This window comes from Cherax quadricarinatus, chromosome 49, assembly GCF_038502225.1.
Source record: "Cherax quadricarinatus isolate ZL_2023a chromosome 49, ASM3850222v1, whole genome shotgun sequence".
Lineage (NCBI taxonomy): Eukaryota > Metazoa > Arthropoda > Malacostraca > Decapoda > Parastacidae > Cherax > Cherax quadricarinatus.
In genome coordinates this window covers 26695102-26718091 of record NC_091340.1, presented here as the reverse complement: position 1 = coordinate 26718091, position 22990 = coordinate 26695102, and the positions used below count along the sequence as shown (strand labels likewise).

The window sequence follows — 22990 nt, the reverse complement described above, 5'->3', positions numbered from 1 at the left end:
TTTTCCCAGCCTATTCCTGCTACTCTCTCCACTTGGAGCTCAACTATGTAGTCGAAGCACAGAACCACATGATCACTAGCTCCCAGGGGCCTTTCATACATGATACCCTCGATGTCCGAACTACTCATGGTGAATACAAGGTCCAGCCTTGCTGGTTCATCCTCTCCTCTCTCTCTGGTAGTGTCTCTAACATGTTGATGCATGAGGTTTTCCAGTACCACATCCATCATCTTGGCTCTCCATGTTTCGGGACCCCCATGGGGCTCCAGGTTTTCCCAGTCAATCTCCTTGTGATTGAAATCACCCATAACTAGTAACTTTGCTCCCCCCATGTGTGCTCTCCTGGCCACCTCGGCTAGTGTGTCGATCATTGCTCTGTTGCTCTCATCGTATTCTTCTCTTAGCCTCCTGCAGTTCTGTGGTGGGTTGTACATTACTGCAATTATCACCTTATGTCCCTCAGACTGGATTGTTCCTACTAAGTACTCCCTTTCGCCCGTGCCATCCATTCCTTCCATTTTCTCAAAACCCCACTGGTTTTTAATGAGCAGTGCAACTCCTCCTCCCCCTCTCCTCCCTCTGTCTTTCCTGAGGATTTGATATCCGGATGGAAAGATTGAATCTGTTATTATTCTGGTGAGTTTTGTTTCTGTGAGTGCTATTATGTCTGGGGATGTCTCTTTGATTCTTTCGTGCCACTCCTCATACTTGTTTGTTATTCCATCTGCATTTGTATACCACACCTTCAACTTCTTTTCTAAGACTGTGGTCTGGGAGGTATATTGGGGTTGGGGAAGTGGGAGTCCTGGTAAGGAACTATGGGTTGTTGCTGTGGGGGTGGAGTTTGTAATGTAGTGGGTGGGGCATTGGATGTGGCATGGGTGTTTTGGTTTAGAGTGTTTGGTTGCACTGGGGTTGACCTGGTTGGGAGGCTTCTATAGGAAGTTGTGAGGGAGGCTGTATTTTATCTTCTTCCTGGGTCTGGGATCTCCTGTCTGTCTTCTCCATCCCATCTCTTTCCTCCTTTCGCCTTTGTACCATCTCTCTCAGTTTCTGCCTTTCTTCTTGTGTTCTGTCGCTGTCGAGATACACCTTCCTGTATACCGGCATGTCCCTTAATCGTGCTTTCTCCTGCAGTATCCTGGTCCGAGTCGCTTCTGCCTTGAAGGTCACTCTCACTGGCCGGGTTCTTTTTTTCACAAACTCCCCTATTCTCCGAAAATTTTCCAGCTGGGTCATGTCGTCTTCTCCTATTGCTTTCATGATGCTTTCAATTGCTTTTTTTTCCCCTTGTTTTCTTGCTTCATATGTTTCCCCTTCAACTTCCTGGAGCCCCATACACAAAGACTGACCTCACCCTTTCATTCTCCCACTGCATATCCCTGTGTATCCCCTCATTTAATTTGGTTTCCTCCACTGCAGCTTTCCTTTCATCAGTTTCACTGGCTAATGTACTTGGGCTCAGTGGCCTGTCATTTTTCCCTTCTCGGCTTTCCTTGGGCTCTCTGTTGTTGTCTGTTAGGGCCTCCACATAAAGCTTAGCTCTTTCATTTGCTACAGTCTCCTCTGATAGAGCTTCTCCATGCAGTTGTGCCCCTTCTTTCCCTACAGTCTACATGTGTCTTATTCATCAATAAAGACACCCAAGTGTTGTACATGTGTCTTATTCATCAATAAAGACACCCAGGTGTTGTACATGTGTCTTATTCATCAATAAAAACACCCAGGTGTTGTACATGTGTCTTATTCATCAATAAAGACACCCAGGTGTTGTACATGTGTCTTATTCATCAATAAAGACACCCAGGTGTTGTACATGTGTTTTATTCATCAATAAAGACACCCAGGTGTTGTACATGTGTTTTATTCATCAATAAAGACACCCAGGTGTTGCACATGTGTCTTATTCATCAATAAAGACACCCACGTGTTGTACATGTGTTTTATTCATCAATAAAGACACCCAGGTGTTGTACATGTGTCTTATTCATTAATAAAGACACCCAGGTGTTGCACATGTGTCTTATTCATCAATAAAGACATCCAGGTGTTGTACATGTGTCTTATTCATCAATAAAGACACCCAGGTGTTGCACATGTGTCTTATTCATCAATAAAGACACCCAGGTGTTGCACATGTGTCTTATTCATCAATAAAGACACCCAGGTGTTGTACATGTGTCTTATTCATCAATAAAGACACCCAGGTGTTGTACATGTGTCTTATTCATCAATAAAGACACCCAGGTGTTGTACATGTGTTTTATTCATCAATAAAGACACCCAGGTGTTGTACATGTGTTTTATTCATCAATAAAGACACCCAGGTGTTGCACATGTGTCTTATTCATCAATAGAGACACCCAGGTGTTGTACATGTGTCTTATTCATCAATAAAGACATCCAGTGTTGCACATGTCTTATTCATCAATAAAGACACCCAGGTGTTGCACATGTCTTATTCATCAATAGAGACACCCAGGTGTTGTACATGTGTCTTATTCATCAATAAAGACATCCAGTGTTGCACATGTCTTATTCATCAATAAAGACACCCAGGTGTTGCACATGTGTTTTATTCATCAATAAAGACACCCAGGTGTTGTACATGTGTTTTATTCATCAATAAAGACACCCAGGTGTTGCACATGTCTTATTCATCAATAAAGACACCCAGGTGTTGTACATGTGTCTTATTCATCAATAAAGACATCCAGTGTTGCACATGTCTTATTCATCAATAAAGACATCCAGTGTTGCACATGTGTCTTATTCATCAATAAAGACACCCAGGTGTTGTACCTGTGTCTTATTCATCAATAAAGACACCCAGGTGTTGCACATGTGTCTTATTCATCAATAAAGACACCCAGGTGTTGCACATGTCTTATTCATCAATAAAGACACCCAGGTGTTGTACATGTGTCTTATTCATCAATAAAGACATCCAGTGTTGCACATGTGTCTTATTCATCAATAAAGACACCCAGGTGTTGTACATGTGTCTTATTCATCAATAAAGACATCCAGGTGTTGTACATGTGTCTTATTCATCAATAAAGACACCCAGGTGTTGCACATGTGTCTTATTCATCAATAAAGACACCCAGGTGTTGCACATGTGTCTTATTCATCAATAAAGACACCCAGGTGTTGTACATGTGTCTTATTCATCAATAAAGACATCCAGGTGTTGCACATGTGTCTTATTCATCAATAAAGACACCCAGGTGTTGCACATGTGTCTTATTCATCAATAAAGACACCCAGGTGTTGCACATGTGTCTTATTCATCAATAAAGACACCCAGGTGTTGTACATGTGTCTTATTCATCAATAAAGACACCCAGGTGTTGCACATGTCTTATTCATCAATAAAGACACCCAGGTGTTGTACATGTGTCTTATTCATCAATAAAGACACCCAGGTGTTGCACATGTCTTATTCATCAATAAAGACACCCAGGTGTTGCACATGTGTCTTATTCATCAATAAAGACACCCAGGTGTTGCACATGTCTTATTCATCAATAAAGACACCCAGGTGTTGTACATGTGTCTTATTCATCAATAAAGACACCCAGGTGTTGCACATGTCTTATTCATCAATAAAGACACCCAGGTGTTGTACATGTATCTTATTCATCAATAAAGACATCCAGGTGTTGTACATGTGTCTTATTCATCAATAAATACATCCAGGTGTTGTACATGTGTCTTATTCATCAATAAATACATCCAGGTGTTGTACATGTGTTTTATTCATCAATAAAGACACCCAGGTGTTGTACATGTGTCTTATTCATCAATAAAGACACCCAGGTGTTGTACATGTGTTTTATTCATCAATAAAGACACCCAGGTGTTGTACATGTGTCTTATTCATCAGTAAAGACACCCAGGTGTTGTACATGTGTCTTATTCATCAATAAAGACACCCAGGTGTTGTACATGTGTCTTATTCATCAATAAAGACACCCAGGTGTTGTACATGTGTCTTATTCATCAATAAAGACACCCAGGTGTTGTACATGTGTCTTATTCATCAATAAAGACACCCAGGTGTTGTACATGTGTCGGTATTGTATTCCAAACATCCGCACTTAAATCATTTATGACGACATTTTGCTTCATGCTGAACCATTGTCAAGTCACAAACGAGACAAAAGTAGAGAAGGCCAGAATACAATATGGTAGTGGTGGTGGGGAAAGATGGTAATGGAAGTATGTAGTCGTAGTAGTGGTAATGGTAGGCTGGCCAAGAAATTCGCTTGGTGATCATGTCCCGCTCTGGTGAGACAAGAGACATGATTTCTGCAGTGGTTAGGTGAAGCAGCTCCACTTGTGTTAATGCAGTGGTCCAACCAAAGCTTTACACTTAGTCTCAGCGTGTGCTACGCATCGCCAGTTCAGTGTTCAGGTCTCTGACCATGATCTGTTGGTGCTTCACCATGATCTGTTGGTCCTTCCCCATGATCTGTTGGTCCTTCCCCATGATCTGTTGGTCCTTTCCCATGATCTGTTGGTCCTTCCCCATGATCTGTTAGTCCTTCCCCATGATCTGTTGGTCCTTCCCCATGATCTGTTGGTCCTTCCCCATGATCTGTTGGTCCTTCCCCATGATCTGTTGGTCCTTCCCCATGATCTGTTGGTCCTTCCCCATGATCTGTTGGTCCTTCCCCATGATCTGAGGCCAACTGCTCTTCTCCAAGGCATGAGAGGAGGAGGAAGAGGAATTAAGCACCATCTTTTGGCTGCTGGTACAGTGTTTTCATGCATCAGGGACAAACGTACCATCTGTATGTCATCTTTATCCAGCTGGGAGGTCGGGTAGGTTCAGCAGGTTACAGTAAACCCTTTTCCAGATTCTTTGGGTTAAGGTTAGAAGTGGTACTCTAACAAGTGTTTGTTCAGGAATGGTATATAATACCGACAAGATGAACTAGAAACATGTACAACGTCTGGGTATCTTTATTTGTAGACGTTCCACCATCCAGTGACTCATCAGTACATAACGTGAAGTATATCTATATACAAAAGTTTAGGTAATTAGTCCCTCAGCCTTGGAGTTGGTGAAGAGTATTGGAGTCTTCAAGATTAGGTTGCTCTGCACCTACCAAGGCTGAGGGACTAATTACCTCATCTTTTGTATATAGTTCTACTTTCTTCACATTATGATCTTACATTGATAAAGCCACTGGAAGGCGAAACGTCTACAAATGAAGATACCCCAGACGTTTCACATGTTTGGTTTCCTGAGGACAACAGTGTCTCAGGCAACGAGTGATTCCAGACCGTGTGGCATGGTCATGCTACCCTGGCAGACTCCCACGTCTTGGCAGACAACTCAGACTGAATTCCTCTTAAGTGGAAGGAACCACTGGCAGTGGTGCTCTATGGATTGTCCTCGAGGTGTCCAGAGCACCCACTGTGGAGTGTCTTGGTGGTGGATCAGTGGGTCAGGGGGAACCTGGCTTCATGCTGTGTTGACACTCGGTTGCGTAATATCTGTTTATCTTCATTGTGGAACGTTTCGTCAGCCAGTGACTTCTTCAGTCCTATACAGAGAAGAACGGTGGAAAATGAGAAAGAGTTTACGGTACTCAGTCCCTAAGCCTGGAGTCGATGTGTTCAGTTCATCAGTCTTCCACCTTTCTTCTCTGTATTGGACTGAGGAAGTCACTGACTGGCGAAACGTTTCCATAAGATACTCAAAGGTTGCATAAAATGCCTTATTTATCAATTGTCAGATTATCATCACTCCTTCAGCACTTAGTTCTAGTGTTAACCGATACCCAAGTCGGAGATCCGTCTAACTTCCTAGACCTAGTCTGCGTACGGACGTTTAGTCCAATGTAAGGTTAAAAACGTTTCAATCCTCGGACCGAAATGTATCTGTGATAACATGTCTTAAATGTTGTTACGTGTATTCAACCCCTGGCGCACACCAAAGCTGTGTACGAGGTATACAGTCCATAACTGATATCACTGACATACTATTATATAGAAAGCCCTTTGTTATGAAGAGCATTTCTTGCAAATTAGGTCAATCTTATCCCAGGATGCGACCCACACCAATCCACTAACACCCACGTACCTATTGTACTGCTGGGTGACATTGAACAGCAGGTGTCTTAAGGTAATACGTCCTGATGTTTCCACCCGTTGACAGTTAAGGTTGACGATACTCTTGAGTATTGGCTTGTGGTTGAAGTTGATGGTATCATGTTGCAGTTGAACAGGATGGATTGGTGGATAATGAGTTACTTCTGGGACTCCAGTAAACCTTGATTACTTAGGACACCCCCACACAGCAGCAGAAATAAGAGTGACTGCATGGTAGTGAGAATAGAGTCCTCTTGCCCGTGGGAGCAAATGACCCATCGAAGTGAAGATTCACTCGCCAGGGGTTGAAACCCCACCCATTTCCTGAAGTGTTTGTAATCGTGTTATTACGATTTCGTGAATCACGAAGGCTACAGGTATGATTATTTTTTCGCACTGTCTTTACAGTCTTAGTGTAGCATATGTTAAGGGCTTGAAGGTAGTTTTGCTCTCTGTTGGGGTATTTCGTCCTGTATTCGACGCATGCCATGCAAAACTATCCGGTATGTTAGTCACTCAGAAGTATGGTTAGTCATTGTTCTCTAGGATGAAGTCGACCATTATAGTATGGGGTGGCTAACTAGGTGCTGTGGCAGTCTAATGTGTTAGAGGGAGGGTTGGTGGCCTCAGGGGGGTTACCTGGCTTCTAGGAGCACCTCATATCGTCAGACACACTCGTGCCACTGACTGGCTCACACCACAGCAGACTATCAGACCCTCTCGTGCCACTGGCTGGCTCACACCACCTGATTGACTCACACCTTACCGGCTCTGACTTACTATTTAGATATGATACTTGTAGAAAGAGTATTCTCATTTTACTCTTAATTCCCCTCTGCAATATTGCCTTCCACTTGTCCAGGAACTCTATACATAAACAAAAACAGTTTGTACATTCTGGTGGTGGAATATATGCTTAATCAGGCTATTTACTGTGTACACTTTATTCTCCATCACTGATCTTTGTACTAAAAGTTGGTACATAACTGACTACAGCACGCCTATTGGAACGTCTTAGTGATCATAACATGGGAGCCTGTGCTAGTTTATAGCCTGTCAATACGTCTCGTTCTTTCATGTCTAGTAATGGCACTAGTGCTAGTTAGGTGCTTAGTGGCATTAATCTTGCCTCTGCTTAACTAATCTTTCCGTATATGGCACTGACGAGGTCTGACAGTAGGGCAGCGTCATGGCTTGATTCATAACAACAATACAACACTGATGGCTAATGAGTCCCAAGCAAGTGTGATTATGATAATGGTATACAATACCGATAATGGTATTCATAATAGTGCCGATAATGGTATGCAGTTCCGAAACGCTTCGGAATAAAGATGCCTAACTGTTGCCCATGTGTCTTGTGGTCCCAACAAGTGTATCTAGTATGAATGGAGATTTCAGTGTTTTTGTGTTTGCTTGTTCGTACTGGTGATAACACCCAGGGTTGTTGATCTGGTGATACGCTCGTCGAGAAAGCTGGTAGTAGCCGGCCAGAGGCTGGCAGAAGCCGGCCAGAGACAGGTAGTAGCCGGCCAGAGGCTGGTAGTAGCCGGCCAGAGGCTGGTAGTAGCCGGCCAGAGACAGGTAGTAGCCGCCCAGAGGCTGGTAGTAGCCGGCCAGAGACAGGTAGCAGCCGCCCAGAGGCTGGTAGTAGCCGGCCAGAGACAGGTATTAGCCGCACAGAGGCTGGTAGTAGCCGGCCAGAGACAGGTAGTAGCCGCCCAGAGGCTGGTAGTAGCCGGCCAGAGACAGGTAGTAGCCGGCCAGAGGCTGGTAGTAGCCGGCCAGAGACAGGTAGTAGCCGCCAAGAGGCTGGTAGTAGCCGGCCACAGACAGTAGCCGCCCAGAGGCTGGTAGTAGCCGGCCAGAGACAGGTAGTAGCCGCCCAGAGGCTGGTAGTAGCCGGCCAGAGACAGGTAGTAGCCGCCCAGAGGCTGGTAGTAGCCGGCCAGAGAAAGGTAGCAGCCGCCCAGAGGCTGGTAGTAGCCGGCCAGAGACAGGTAGTAGCCGCCCAGAGGCTGGTAGTAGCCGGCCAGAGACAGGTAGTAGCCGCCCAGAGGCTGGTAGTAGCCGGCCAGAGACAGGTAGTAGCCGCCCAGAGGCTGGTAGTAGCCGGCCAGAGACAGGTAGCAGCCGCCCAGAGGCTGGTAGTAGCCGGCCAGAGACAGGTAGTAGCCGCCCAGAGGCTGGTAGTAGCCGGCCAGAGACAGGTAGTAGCCGCCCAGAGACAGGTAGTAGCCGCCCAGAGGCTGGTAGTAGCCGGCCAGAGACAGGTAGTAGCCGCCCAGAGAAAGGTAGTAGCCGCCCAGAGGCTGGTAGTAGCCGCCCAGAGGCTGGTAGTAGCCGCCCATAGACAGGTAGTAGCCGCCCAGAGGCTGGTAGTAGCCGCCCAGAGGCTGGTAGTAGCCGCCCATAGACAGTAGCCGCCCAGAGGCTGGTAGTAGCCGCCCATAGGCTGGTAGTAGCCGGCCAGAGACAGGTAGTAGCCGCCCAGAGACAGGTAGTAGCCGCCCAGAGGCTGGTAGTAGCCGGCCAGAGACAGGTAGTAGCCGCCCAGAGACAGGTAGTAGCCGGAGACAGGTAGTAGCCGCCCCGAGGCTGCCGGCCAGAGACAGGTAGAGCCGCCCATAGCAGCCGCCCAGAGGCTGGTAGTAGCCGCCCATAGACAGTAGCCGCCCAGAGGCTGGTAGTAGCCGCCCATAGGCTGGTAGTAGCCGGCCAGAGACAGGTAGTAGCCGCCCAGAGGCTGGTAGTAGCCGGCCAGAGACAGGTAGTAACCGGGCAGGATCCACTCAAGCTGAATCTATTGCTCGTACGCTTGAATTAGCAAAGCTTACTGTAGAACATGCCAGAGAACAGCTTGCACGAATGGCAGTGTCGTTGTACCATTAGTGAGTATTTTAGTGTTATAGAATTGGATCCCGTTGTTATAGGATTGGATCCCATTGTTATAAAATTGTATCCCATTGTTATAGGATTGGATCCCATTGTTATAGAATTGGATCCCACTGTTATAGGATTGGATACAATTGATAGAGGATTGGATCCCACAATCTCTTATATTATTATTATTATTACAATCAAGGGGGAAGCGCTAAACCCGGAGGATTATACAGCGCCTGGGGGGGTATGTGGAAGGCATTCAGGCTTAATTTGGGGAACTGGAGCATAGATCCAATTCCCTAAATCAAGAGCCCCTCACCAACATCAAGGAACCTTCCTTGAGGGGACAATCTCTTATAGAATTGGAAATTCCACACATATGGATTGCATTCCACAATTAAGGGATTAGATTCTGAGCCTCTATAAGTCTCACACTTTAGGGATTGGATTCTAAACTTATGAAATTGGGTCAAGCACTTAAAGGATTAGATCCTATACATAATGGATTGGATCCTATAGTTAAAGGACTGGATCTTATAATTAAAAGACTGGATCCTATAATTTAAGGATTGGATCCTATATAAACGGATTGTACCCTATACTTAAAGAAATGGATCCTGTACTTAAAAGATTGGATCATTCCACTACCAGCATTACCTACGTCACTACTCTGTCCCGTTCCTGTCCCCCTCTCCTATATATACTGGCTTCCTCATCTTCGTGTATTAGTCTGACTTGTCAATGGTCCGACTCGGTTCGATACGTCTCGTATGTATGGGTTTGTGTACTTGATCCTCACTAACCATCACATCCTCTCTCTTCCACAGGATCGGAAACCAAGCCTTTTATTCGTAATACTGCCAACGCGCCCAGAGAGTTCCAGGAGGGAGACGACATCTTGCTGACGTGTGTGGTTGCAGAGCTGGGCAACCATACTGTGTGGTGGAGTAAACATGAGGATGGAAAGAAGACCATCCTAACTGTGGCTGATAGAAGCATTACGAACGATGATAGGGTGTCCATTCTGCATGACAGAGGTTAGTGGTAGTGGTGGTGGTGGGTGGCTGATAGTGGTGGTGAGTGGTTGCTAGTGGTGGGTGGTTGATAGTGGTGGTGGTGGTGGTGGGTGGGTGCTAGTGGTGGTGGTTGATAGTTGTTGTTGGTGGTAGATGACTGTAGGTGGTGGTTGATGGTTTTTGGTAAGTAGTGAAGTATGTAAATCCATCCTGGGCAGAGTGAGACGTATGGGCAAGTCTCCTAACACCTGCTGCTGCTGCCACTGTTCACCTAGCAGTAAATAGGTACCTAGGAGTTAGCTGACATATGTGGTTGGCATCCTGGGCAGTTTTTGGCCCGTAAGCGAGATGAGGCAGGATAACAGCTCCTAACCTGTAAATGAACTGAGGTAGGTTAAGTCCTTATCCTGTAAATAAGCAGGGGGCAGGATAACACCAGCTTACCTGTAAACGAGCTGAGGCAGGATAACAGCTCTGTAAATTTTACCAAGTAAAAAAGAAGAGCTTTAAACTTCAGCTATCAGATTGGTGTTGCAAACTTTCAACATTGCACAGAAACAACTTTCAACATTCCCTTCATCACAGCTTCTTTAAACTTGGGTAATATTCTTTATACTGATGATGCCAACTCTTCTTCCCATTATATATATATATATATATATATATATATATATATATATATATATATATATATATATATATATATATATATATATATATATATATATATATGAATTGACCACGGTTCAAGTTCTCGTCTGCTCTATTATTGACTGGGTAAGTTAGTTGACTGGGGACAGTCGTGAGGGGGACCAGACAGAGAGCAGTGATGGCTGCCAGTATGATAATTCCCGGAACATTGTACAAGCTGGACGAGCTGCATATGTTTCTGGTAGAGAATTTAGATTAAACATGAATGATCTTCATGGGATAAACAAGAGACTGGAACATCTCTTGGGTGAAAGAGACAGAGAGATTTACAGGCGTATCAAAAGAGGCGACGGCCGTCTTATTGAACGATATATTTTATGTAAGAGAGAAGTCAAGAAGGAATATGGAAAGCCAGAAGAGAATATGAACTTAAAAGTTGTGAGGGAATCAAAGAGCAACCCTAAGGGTTTCTTTTAGGTATATAAGGGCAAGATTAGGGAAAATAGGATCACTTAAATGTAATTCAGGTCAGCTTACTGTTAGTAATGAAGAAATCTGTATCATTTTCCACACTTATTTGCTCTCTATTTTTACCCAAGAGGAAACGAAACAGATTCCATAAATCAACAATTATGCAGGTTAGGAGGAGAATAAATCATGCAAGATCAAAGTCAGTAGTGACCTGGACCTCAGACAACCAACTAGTCACCTGACCTGATGACCTGGGCCTCAGACAACCAAACAAGTCACCTGGCCTGATGACCCGGGCCTCAGACAACCAAACAAGTCACCTGGCCTGATGACCTGGGCCTCAGACAACCAAACAAGTCACCTGACCTGATGACCTGGGCCTCAGACAACCAAACAAGTCACCTGGCCTGATGACCTGGGCCTCAGACAACCAAACAAGTCACCTGGCCTGATGACCCGGGCCTCAGACAACCAAACAAGTCACCTGGCCTGATGACCCGGGCCTCAGACAACCAAACAAGTCACCTGGCCTGATGACCCGGGCCTCAGACAACCAAACAAGTCACCTGGCCTGATGACCTGGGCCTCAGACAACCAAACAAGTCACCTGGCCTGATGACCTGTTTGTTCTCAAGGGTTATAGAGGAATGTACGTCGTCCCCTCTCTGGTCTTCCCTTCCTTTACCTTCCCGTCTTGCTGACAGACCCTCCTTTAACCCAGACTCTCACACTGAATTTCTGACAGCGATTGATTTACTACACAAACTCTGATGATGCCTCTAGCACTCTCCTCCGTCCTTTCTACCTTAATGTCTTGCTACCCTCTACCCCTGCACTATCCACTATCCTCTCCCTCTTGCCACCCATTTCCTTTGCATCCTTCCCTGCCCTGCTGTGCTGTATAACCCTTGCGGTTTAGCGCTTCTTTTGATTACAATGTAGAGGAATGTAAGTAGGAGCTTAGCAAAATCATTAGCTGGTCTTTTCAGCAGATCACTACAAACAGGTATTGTACCAGGTGAGTGGAAGATGTCAAAGGAAATATAAACACTTCAGCAGTATAATGTGATCCTTTATTGGCAACGTTTCGAAATGTTTGTCAACAAAGGATCACGTTATACTGCATAAGTGTTTATATTTCCATTGTGTCGGTATTTTATACCATTTATTTCCATCGGAAGATGTCACATTTGATACTAGTTGGGAGATAGATCCTTAGCTTCAAATTATGGACCAGTCAGCCTTGCCTTAATTATTAAGAAATGATGGAATCAGTAATTGGTGATGCAGTTTAAAGCCGCTTTCAAATATATAGATTGATCAACTAATTTCAGCACGGTTTTACAAATATGTATTCTTACATGAATAATTTAGCAACCTTTTTGACTAAGGTATCCATGGTGATAGATCATGATAAACCAACTATAGTGGGCGTATACACACTTCTATAAGACATTTGATAGAAATTTTACACAGATGATTGATATAGTAGCCACACGTGGTATAGGAACATTATATAGGATATAGGTAACATCGTCAGTAGGTGGTCAGACGTAGACTGACCACCTCAGAATTACATCTTCCAGGGTGATGGACTGACTACGTTGTCTTCACATCTCTACTGCTCCTGCCAACTTTTCTGTACTTGACTGACCAAGTCTGCTGTGTGGGCGAAACGTTTCTGAATAGATACCTATAATTGTTGTACATGTTTCATGCTTACTAACCTGTCCGTATTGTATACTATTTTAATATATATTCACAGTATATATCATTGATATACACTTCTCAGTGTACATACACAGATATATACATCTCCTGATGTACGTACAATGAGAGATACCTATCAGTGTATATATGTGTACGTTATTATGCTGCTGTATGTTACACTGCATATTACACTGCATATTACACTGCATGATATTACACTGCATATTACACTGCATGATATTACACTGCATATTACACTGCATGATATTACACTGCATGATATTACACTGCATGATATTACACTGCATATTACACTGCATGATATTACACTGCATGATATTACACTGCATGATATTACACTGCATGATATTACACTGCATGATATTACACTGCATGATATTACACTGCATGATATTACACTGCATGATATTACACTGCATGATATTACACTGCATGATATTACACTGCATGATATTACACTGCATGATATTACACTGCATGATATTACACTGCATGATATTACACTGCATGATATTACACTGCATAATATTACACTGCATGGTATTACACTGCATGATATTACACTGCATGATATTACACTGCATGGTATTACACTGCATGATATTACACTGCATGATATTACACTGCATGATATTACACTGCATGATATTACACTGCATAATATTACACTGCATGATATTACACTGCATGATATTACACTGCATGATATTACACTGCATGATATTACACTGCATATTACACTGCATGATATTACACTGCATATTACACTGCATATTACACTGCATGATATTACACTGCATATTACACTGCATATTTCCAGGCACCTCAAGGTATTTTCGTCTCCTTTTCCTAAATATTTACATACAGTTTTGTGTAAGTCATGTGACTTAGATCACTGTACTAATTTACTCTTCTTGGATGAAGACCTTATGAGTACTGCACTTAGAGACCAATTTAGGGCTTGAGAAAGCTTGATCTCTGAGATTGGGCTCTGAGATTGGCCTCTGAGATTGGGCTCTGAGATTGGGCTCTGAGGTTGGTCTCTGAGGTTGGTCTCTGAGGTTGGTCTCTGAGGTTGGTCTCTGAGATTGGGCTCTGAGATTGGGCTCTGAGATTGGTCTCTGAGATTGGTCTCTGAGATTGGTCTCTGAGATTGGTCTCTGATATTGGTCTCTGAGAGTGATCTCTCAGGTTGGTCTCTGAGATTGGTCTCTTGAGATTGGTCTCTGAGATTGGTCTCTTGAGATTGGTCTCTGAGATTGGTGTCTGAGATTGGGCTCTGAGATTGGGCTCTGAGGTTGGTCTCTTGAGATTGGTCTCTGAGATTGGTCTCTTGAGATTGGTCTCTTGAGATTGGTCTCTTGAGATTGGTCTCTTGAGATTGGTCTCTTGAGATTGGTCTTTGAGATTGATCTCTGAGAGAGTTTACTATATACAAGGTAATCAGGCTTGATTCAGAGAAGGAGAGGATACTCCAGTTCCTTGAATCAAAAGCTTTCCTCACTGACACCATTGTACCTCCCATCATACAGTGAATTATGTATATAATGAATGTATATTCACCGCATGGTTGTATTTGGCATGTATTTATTTGTGCTTGGGTTGAGTTATGGCTCCTGGCTCCGCCTCTAAGTTGTGGTTTCTGGCCTCTTGATCCCCTTCATATCTACTCTTAAAACTGTGTATGGAGTTTGTCTCCACCACTTACACAAGCAGTTATTCTGCTCGTCTGTTGCCCTCACACTAAACAAGTACGTCCTTAAATTACTTGTGTGTATGTGTGTGTATGTGTATGTATGTATATGTATGTGTGTGTGTGTGTGTGTGTACTCGCCTATATGTAGTTCCAGGGGTCGAGTGACAGCTCCTGGCCCAGCATGTGTGTATGTGTGTGTGTGCTCACCTATATGTAGTTTCAGGGGTCGAGTGACAGCTCCTGGCCCAGCATTTGTGTGTGTGTGTGTGTGTGTGTGTGTGTGTAAACTCTGAGTTCTAACATCATCTGACAAATTTCACTAACTTCTTGCTTTATTTCTCATGCCATACCTATACTCGAAACCTTGTATGACGTTTGCGTCCACCATTTCCTCATCTAAGCCATCATGACCACACTGAGGCTGAAAAAGTACTTCATAACATCTGTATTTATTGACTTTCAGGTATTTAACCTATTCTTTACTATTGTAGCCTTCATAAACCAATCTTATTTCAGATAAACCTTGTGTGGTTTACTTGGGTTTATATCTATTACACGACGTCCATGAAGCCTGCTCATGACTTCTTCACTACCACACAACACTACTTTAGTACCTAAAATACCGAGTAGTCTCAGTATATATATATATATATATATATATATATATATATATATATATATATATATATATATATATATATATATATATATAAATATATATAAAGAGAAATGTCCCTCTCAGTGCATATATGAGAGAAGTATTCCTCTCAATGTATATATACTGGGAGTAATACCCTTCTCAATGTATGTATACTGGGAGTAATATCCTTCTCAATGTATATATACTGGGAGTAATTCCCTTCTCAATGTATATATACTGGGAGTAATATCCTTCTCAATGTATATATACTGGGAGTAATACCCTTCTCAATGTATATATACTGGGAGTAATACCCTTCTCAATGTATATATACTGGGAGTAATACCCTTCTCAGTGTATATATACTGGGAGTAATACCCTTCTCAGTGTATATATACTGGGAGTAATACCCTTCTCAATGTATATATACTGAGAGTAATACCCTTCTCAATGTATATATACTGAGAGTAATACCCTTCTCAATGTATATATACTGAGAGTAATACCTCTCTCAATGTATATATACTGGGAGTAATACCCTTCTCAATGTATATATACTGAGAGTAATACCCTTCTCAATGTATATATACTGGGAGTAATACCCTTCTCAATGTATATATACTGGGAGTAATACCCTTCTCAGTGTATATATACGGGAGTAATACCCTTCTCAATGTATATATACTGGGAGTAATACCCTTCTCAATGTATATATACTGGGAGTAATACCCTTCTCAATGTATATATACTGGGAGTAATACCCTTCTCAATGTATATATACTGGAAGTAATATCCTTCTCAATGTATATATACTGGGAGTAATACCCTTCTCAATGTATATATACTGGGAGTAATACCCTTCTCAATGTATATATACTGGGAGTAATATCCTTCTCAATGTATATATACTGGGAGTAATACCCTTCTCAATGTATATATACTGGGAGTAATACCCTTCTCAATGTATATATACTGGAAGTAATATCCTTCTCAATGTATATATACTGGGAGTAATACCCTTCTCAATGTTTATATACTGGGAGTAATACCCTTCTCAATGTATATATACTGGGAGTAATATCCTTCTCAATGTATATATACTGGGAGTAATACCCTTCTCAATGTATATATACTGGGAGTAATACCCTTCTCAATGTATATATACTGAGAGTAATACCCTTCTCAATGTATATATACTGGGAGTAATACCCTTCTCAATGTATATATACTGGGAGTAATACCCTTCTCAATGTATATATACTGAGGGTAATACCCTTCTCAATGTATATATACTGGGAGTAATACCCTTCTCAATGTATATATACTGGGAGTAATACCCTTCTCATTGTATATATACTGGGAGTAATACCCTTCTCAATGTATATATACTGAGAGTAATACCCTTCTCAATGTATATATACTGGGAGTAATACCCTTCTCAATGTATATATACTGAGAGTAATATCCTTCTCAATGTATATATACTGGGAATAATACCCTTCTCAATGTATATATACTGGGAGTAATACCCTTCTCAATGTATATATACTGGGAGTAATATCCTTCTCAATGTATATATACTGGGAGTAATACCCTTCTCAATGTATATATACTGGGAGTAATACCCTTCTCAATGTATATATACTGGGAGTAATACCCTTCTCAATGTATATATACTGAGAGTAATATCCTTCTCAATGTATATATACTGGGAGTAATACCCTTCTCAATGTATATATACTGGGTAATACCCTTCTCAATGTAATATACTGAGAGTAATACCCTTCTCAATGTATATATACTGTATATATACTGGGAGTAATACCCTTCTCAATGTATATATACTGAGAGTAATATCCTTCTCAATGTATATATACTGGGAGTAATACCCTTCTCAATGTATATATACTGGGAGTAATACCCTTCTCAATGTATATATACTGGGAGTAATACCCTTCTCAATGTATATATACTGGGAGTAATACCCTTCTCAATGTATATATACTGGGAGTAATACCCTTCTCAATGTATATATACTGGGAGTAATACCCTTCTCAATGTATATATACTGAGAGTAATACCCTTCTCAATGTTTATATACCCCCTTCTCAATGTATATATACTGGGAGTAATACCCTTCTCAATGTATATATACTGGGAGTAATACCCTTCTCAATGTATATATACTGGGAGTAATACCCTTCTCAATGTATATATACTGGGAGTAATACCCTTCTCAATGTATATATACTGGGAGTAATACCCTTCTCAATGTATATATACTGAGAGTAATATCCTTCTCAATGTATATATACTGAGAGTAATACCCTTCTCAATGTATATATACTGGGAGTAATACCCTTCTCAATGTATATATACTGAGAGTAATACCCTTCTCAATGTATATATACTGGGAGTAATACCCTTCTCAATGTATATATACTGGGAGTAATACCCTTCTCAATGTATATATACTGAGAGTAATACCCTTCTCAATGTATATATACTGGGAGTAATACCCTTCTCAATGTATATATACTGGGAGTAATACCCTTCTCAATGTATATATACTGGGAATAATACCCTTCTCAATGTATATATACTGGGAATAATACCCTTCTCAATGTATATATACTGGGAATAATACCCTTCTCAATGTATATATACTGAGAGTAATACCCTTCTCAATGTATATATACTGGGAATAATACTCTTCTCAATGTATATATACTGAGAGTAATACCCTTCTCAATGTATATATACTGGGAATAATACTCTTCTCAATGTATATATACTGAGAGTAATACCCTTCTCAATGTATATATACTGGGAATAATACTCTTCTCAATGTATATATACTGAGAGTAATACCCTTCTCAATGTATATATACTGGGAATAATACTCTTCTCAATGTATATATACTGAGAGTAATACCCTTCTCAATGTATATATACTGGGAGTAATATCCTTCTCAATGTATATATACTGAGAGTAATACCCTTCTCAATGTATATATACTGGGAATAATACTCTTCTCAATGTATATATACTGAGAGTAATACCCTTCTCAATGTATATATACTGAGAGTAATACCCTTCTCAATGTATATATACTGGGAGTAATACCCTTCTCAATGTATATATACTGGGAGTAATACCCTTCTCAATGTATATATACTGGGAGTAATACCCTTCTCAATGTATATAATGTGTTATTACTTCATAATTCCTCTTAAGTTCACATCTATAATTCTGAGAGAACTTAATATAGCAACTTATGTTATCTATTATTTACTTATTCCACTTTAATTCCCTTTATTAGATTTTAATTCTTGTGTTTCGTGTCATGTTCAAAGTTGCTTCTGTAATTCTGTTTACATCCTGTTGCTGTTCTTTTGTTTTTCCTCCCTTTTGCACGATCGTTTTTTGTTTTGTTTTAATAGCATGTTATAGTTTACTCTTCTTGATCCTCTGTTCCATTTTTTTTCTTTCAGCTCCTTCTTACAACACCAGCATCATCAGATCAGGCAAGTTTCCCCTTCCAGTCTTCTTTAAAATGCTCCTTACACTCTCTCTCCTACTCGCTTTTTTTTAATACTGACGCGATGCTAATTTGTTATTGACTATTCCGTGTAAGCGAAATTTGTCCTTGTGGCGCATTTATCAGTACCATGAACTACCGTCTCAGTACCTTAGTGATTACCGTCAGTTTTAGGCTGATATTGATAATGGTGTTGTCAGAATTATGCATGACGTGATTAAGACGCATCTGGAAACGTTTCGCCTACATAGCAGGCGTCTGTGGAGTCAATGTTTTCAGACCATCAATCTTGTAGAAAGTACAGCATAGGGCCGTAGAAGTGGTTTATATACTGTAGTCAGGTGAGGCGAAGCAGGAGGAGGATTCTTCAGTGCTCTGGAGAAATTGTATTTGAGGTGGTCAGTCCCTCAGCCTGGAGAAGAGTTCAGCTCCATGGAACTCATCTCTTCTCCAGGCTGAGGGACTGATTATATCTTCATTTCACCACTATACCTGTTGCTTCTGTATCTGACTGAAGAAGTCTGCTGTGTAGGCGAAACGTTTCGACAATAAAGACACCCAACTGCTGCACATGTGTCTTAATCATCAGCTTCTCGGTATTTTATACCATTATCTACATACAGTAACTCGCACCCAAGAGACCGAAACTTCTGACGATGATTTGGTCCGTTTTGGACCATTAATTTGTCCCACCAGTCACTGTATTGTTCCCAAATATTTTTTCTAGCCAAGACACACTGATACACTGATGTCTATACTGACACCCTGGCACATCTGTGGGAACATTAGGACATGTTTCCTTAAGATACCTACTGCCCATGCTCACCTAGCAGTAAAGTAGGTACCTGCGTGTTAGTGGACTAGTGTGGGTCGCATCCTGGAGGACAAAACTGACCTAATTTGCGGGAAATGCTCAGCATAACAAGCGGCTTTTCTATATAGTAGTATATCGTTGATGTCAGCTATGGTCTGTACAAGTTATATCATGTACTTGCAGTAATGAAGCTATGTATAAAACTTAAATACTACTTTCAGTAGACGCAACACGACGTACATTTGTTTATCTTCAACATTGGAATAACAGAGAAATAGCAGTTCCGATTTGACCTTGAGTACAGGTAACATCTCAGTGAATCTGATCTTACATGTGACCTTGAGTACAGGTAACATCTCAGTGAATCTGATCTTACATGTGACCTTGAGTACAGGTAACATCTCAGTGAATCTGATCTTACATTTGACCTTGAGTACAGGTAACATCTCAGTGAATCTGATCTTACATGTGACCTTGAGTACAGGTAACATCTCAGTGAATCTGATCTTACATGTGACCTTGAGTACAGGTAACATCTCAGTGAATCTGATCTTACATTTCATTGCCTTCAATCTTGCAAAATCATACATCACATCAAATTCAATGATTTTCCCTATATAGGCCTATTTGTACTTTGTAATCAATTAACAGGCTATACAGAAACAAAGGATTTCTCTTATGTCGGTGCAGCATTATATGGTGTCACCCTTGATGGTGCCACCCTTGATGGTGTCACTCTTGATGGTGCCACCCTTGATGGTGTCACCCTTGATGGTGCCACCCTTGATGGTGTCACCCTTGATGGTGCCACCCTTGATGGTGTCACTCTTGATGGTGTCACCCTTGATGGTGTCACTCTTGATGGTGCCACCCTTGATGGTGCCACCCTTGATGGTGTCACCCTTGATGGTGTCACTCTTGATGGTGTCACCCTTGATGGTGCCACCCTTGATGGTGCCACCCTTGATGGTGTCACTCTTGATGGTGTCACCCTTGATGGTGTCACCCTTGATGGTGTCACCCTTGATGGTGCCACCCTTGATGGTGTCACTCTTGATGGTGTCACCCTTGATGGTGTCACTCTTGATGGTGCCACCCTTGATGGTGCCACCCTTGATGGTGTCACTCTTGATAGTGTCACCCTTGATGGTGTCACTCTTGATGGTGCCACCCTTGATGGTGCCACCCTTGATGGTGTCACTCTTGATGGTGCCACCCTTGATGGTGCCACCCTTGATGGTGCCACCCTTGATGGTGTCACCCTTGATGGTGCCACCCTTGATGGTGTCACTCTTGATGGTGTCACCCTTGATGGTGTCACCCTTGATGGTGTCACCCTTGATGGTGTCACTCTTGATGGTGCCACCCTTGATGGTGCCACCCTTGATGGTGCCACCCTTGATGGTGCCACCCTTGATGGTGCCACCCTTGATGGTGCCACCCTTGATGGTGTCACCCTTGATGGTGTCACCCTTGATGGTGTCACCCTTGATGGTGCCACCCTTGATGGTGCCACCCTTGATGGTGTCACCCATGATGGTGTCATCCTTGATGGTGTCACCCTTGATGGTGTCACCCTTGATGGTGTCACCCATGATGGTGTCACCCTTGATGGTGTCACCCATGATGGTGTCACCCATGATGGTGTCACCCATGATGGTGTCACCCTTGATGGTGTCACCCTTGATGGTGTCACCCTTGATGGTGTCACCCATGATGGTGTCACCCTTGATGGTGTCACCCATGATGGCGTCACCCTTGATGGTGTCACCCTTGATGGTGTCACCCTTGACGGTGTCACCCTTGATGGTGTCGTCCTTGGTGTCACCCTTGATGGTGTCGCCCTTGATGGTGTCACCGTTGATGGTGTCACCCTTGATGGTGTCACCCATGATGGTGTCACCCATGATGGTGTCACCCATGATGGTGTCACCCATGATGGTGTCACCCTTGATGGTGTCACCGATGATGGTGTCACCCTTGATGGTGTCACCCATGGTGTCACCCATGATGTCACCCATGATGGTGTCACCCATGATGGTGTCACCCATGATGGTGTCACCCTTGATGGTGTCACCCGGGGTGACCCGTCCCCCACGACGCCACTGCAAGTGAGTGCTGAAACCACACAGGCCAGTGCTTTAACCACTGGGCCAGAGGCTCTAGTAACTTAAGTTACATGAATCATATTAACCTGGTCCAGTGGTTAACGCACCGGCCTGTGAGTTTCACCATATATATATGTCGTGCCGAATAGGCAGAACTCGCAATCTTGCCTTAAATAGCAACGTTCATCTTGCCATATAGGACAAGTGAAAATTTGTGTATGCAATAATTTCGCAAAAATCATTCTGAACCTAACGAAAAAAATATATTTCATTGTGTTTGTTTAGTATTAAATTATTGTAAACAAATCTAAAATATATTTAGTTGGGTTAGGCTAAAATAAATTGTTCTTGTTATAATAAGGTTAGGTAAGTTTTCTAAGATTCTTTTGGCGCAAAATTAAAAAATTTTACATTAACATTAATGAAAAAAAATATATCTTTAAACGTATAAGAGAAAATTTCAGAAAGGACTTAATTTTAAATGAGTTCTTGCTAATTGACCAGTTTTACATATTCGGCACGACATATATATATATATATATATATATATATATATATATATATATATATATATATATATATATATATATATATATATATTATTTATTTTTATTATCACACTGGCCGATTCCCACCAAGGCAGGGTGGCCCGAAAAAGAAAAACTTTCACCATCATTCACTCCATCACTGTCTTGCCAGAAGAGTGTTTTACACTACAGTTTTTAAACTGCAACATTAACACCCCTCCTTCAGAGTGCAGGCACTGTACTTCCCATCTCCAGGACTCAAGTCCGGCCTGCCGGTTTCCCTGAATCCCTTCATAAATGTTACTTTGCTCACACTCCAACAGCACGTCAAGTATTAAAAACCATTTGTCTCCATTCACTCCTATCAAACACGCTCACGCATGCCGTGCATGCTCATGTCGTGCCGAATATGTAAAACTGGTCAATTAGCAAGAACTCATTTAAAATTAAGTTCTTTCTAAAATTTTCTCTTATATGTTTAAAGATATATTTTTTTTCATTAATGTTAATGTAAAAAAATATAATTTTGCTCCAAAAGAATCTTAGAAAACTTACCTAACCTTATTATAACAAGAACAATTTAATTTAAGCTAATCCAACTAAATATATTTTAGATAAGTTGACAATAATTTAATAATAAACAAACACAATGAAATATATTTTTTTCGTTAGGTTCAGAATGAATTTTGCGAAATTATTGCATACACAAATTTTCGCTTGTCTTATTCGGCAAGAACAACGTTGCTGTTTAAGCCAAAATCGCAACTTTACCTATTCTGCACGACATATCTATTTATCTATCTGTA

At 41.8% G+C, this 22990-nt stretch overlaps 1 protein-coding gene across 1 annotated transcript in view; it reads left to right on the top strand.

The window, feature by feature from the left end:
- LOC128697096 (Ig-like and fibronectin type-III domain-containing protein 2) overlaps nucleotides 1–22990 on the top strand; it is a 466169-nt gene that overhangs the window by 379295 nt on the left and 63884 nt on the right. The window contains exons 4-5 of the mRNA XM_070095088.1: nucleotides 9816–10025; nucleotides 18689–18721. Coding sequence (XP_069951189.1) covers nucleotides 9816–10025; nucleotides 18689–18721 — 243 coding nt within the window. The remainder of the gene's footprint in view (nucleotides 1–9815; nucleotides 10026–18688; nucleotides 18722–22990) is intronic.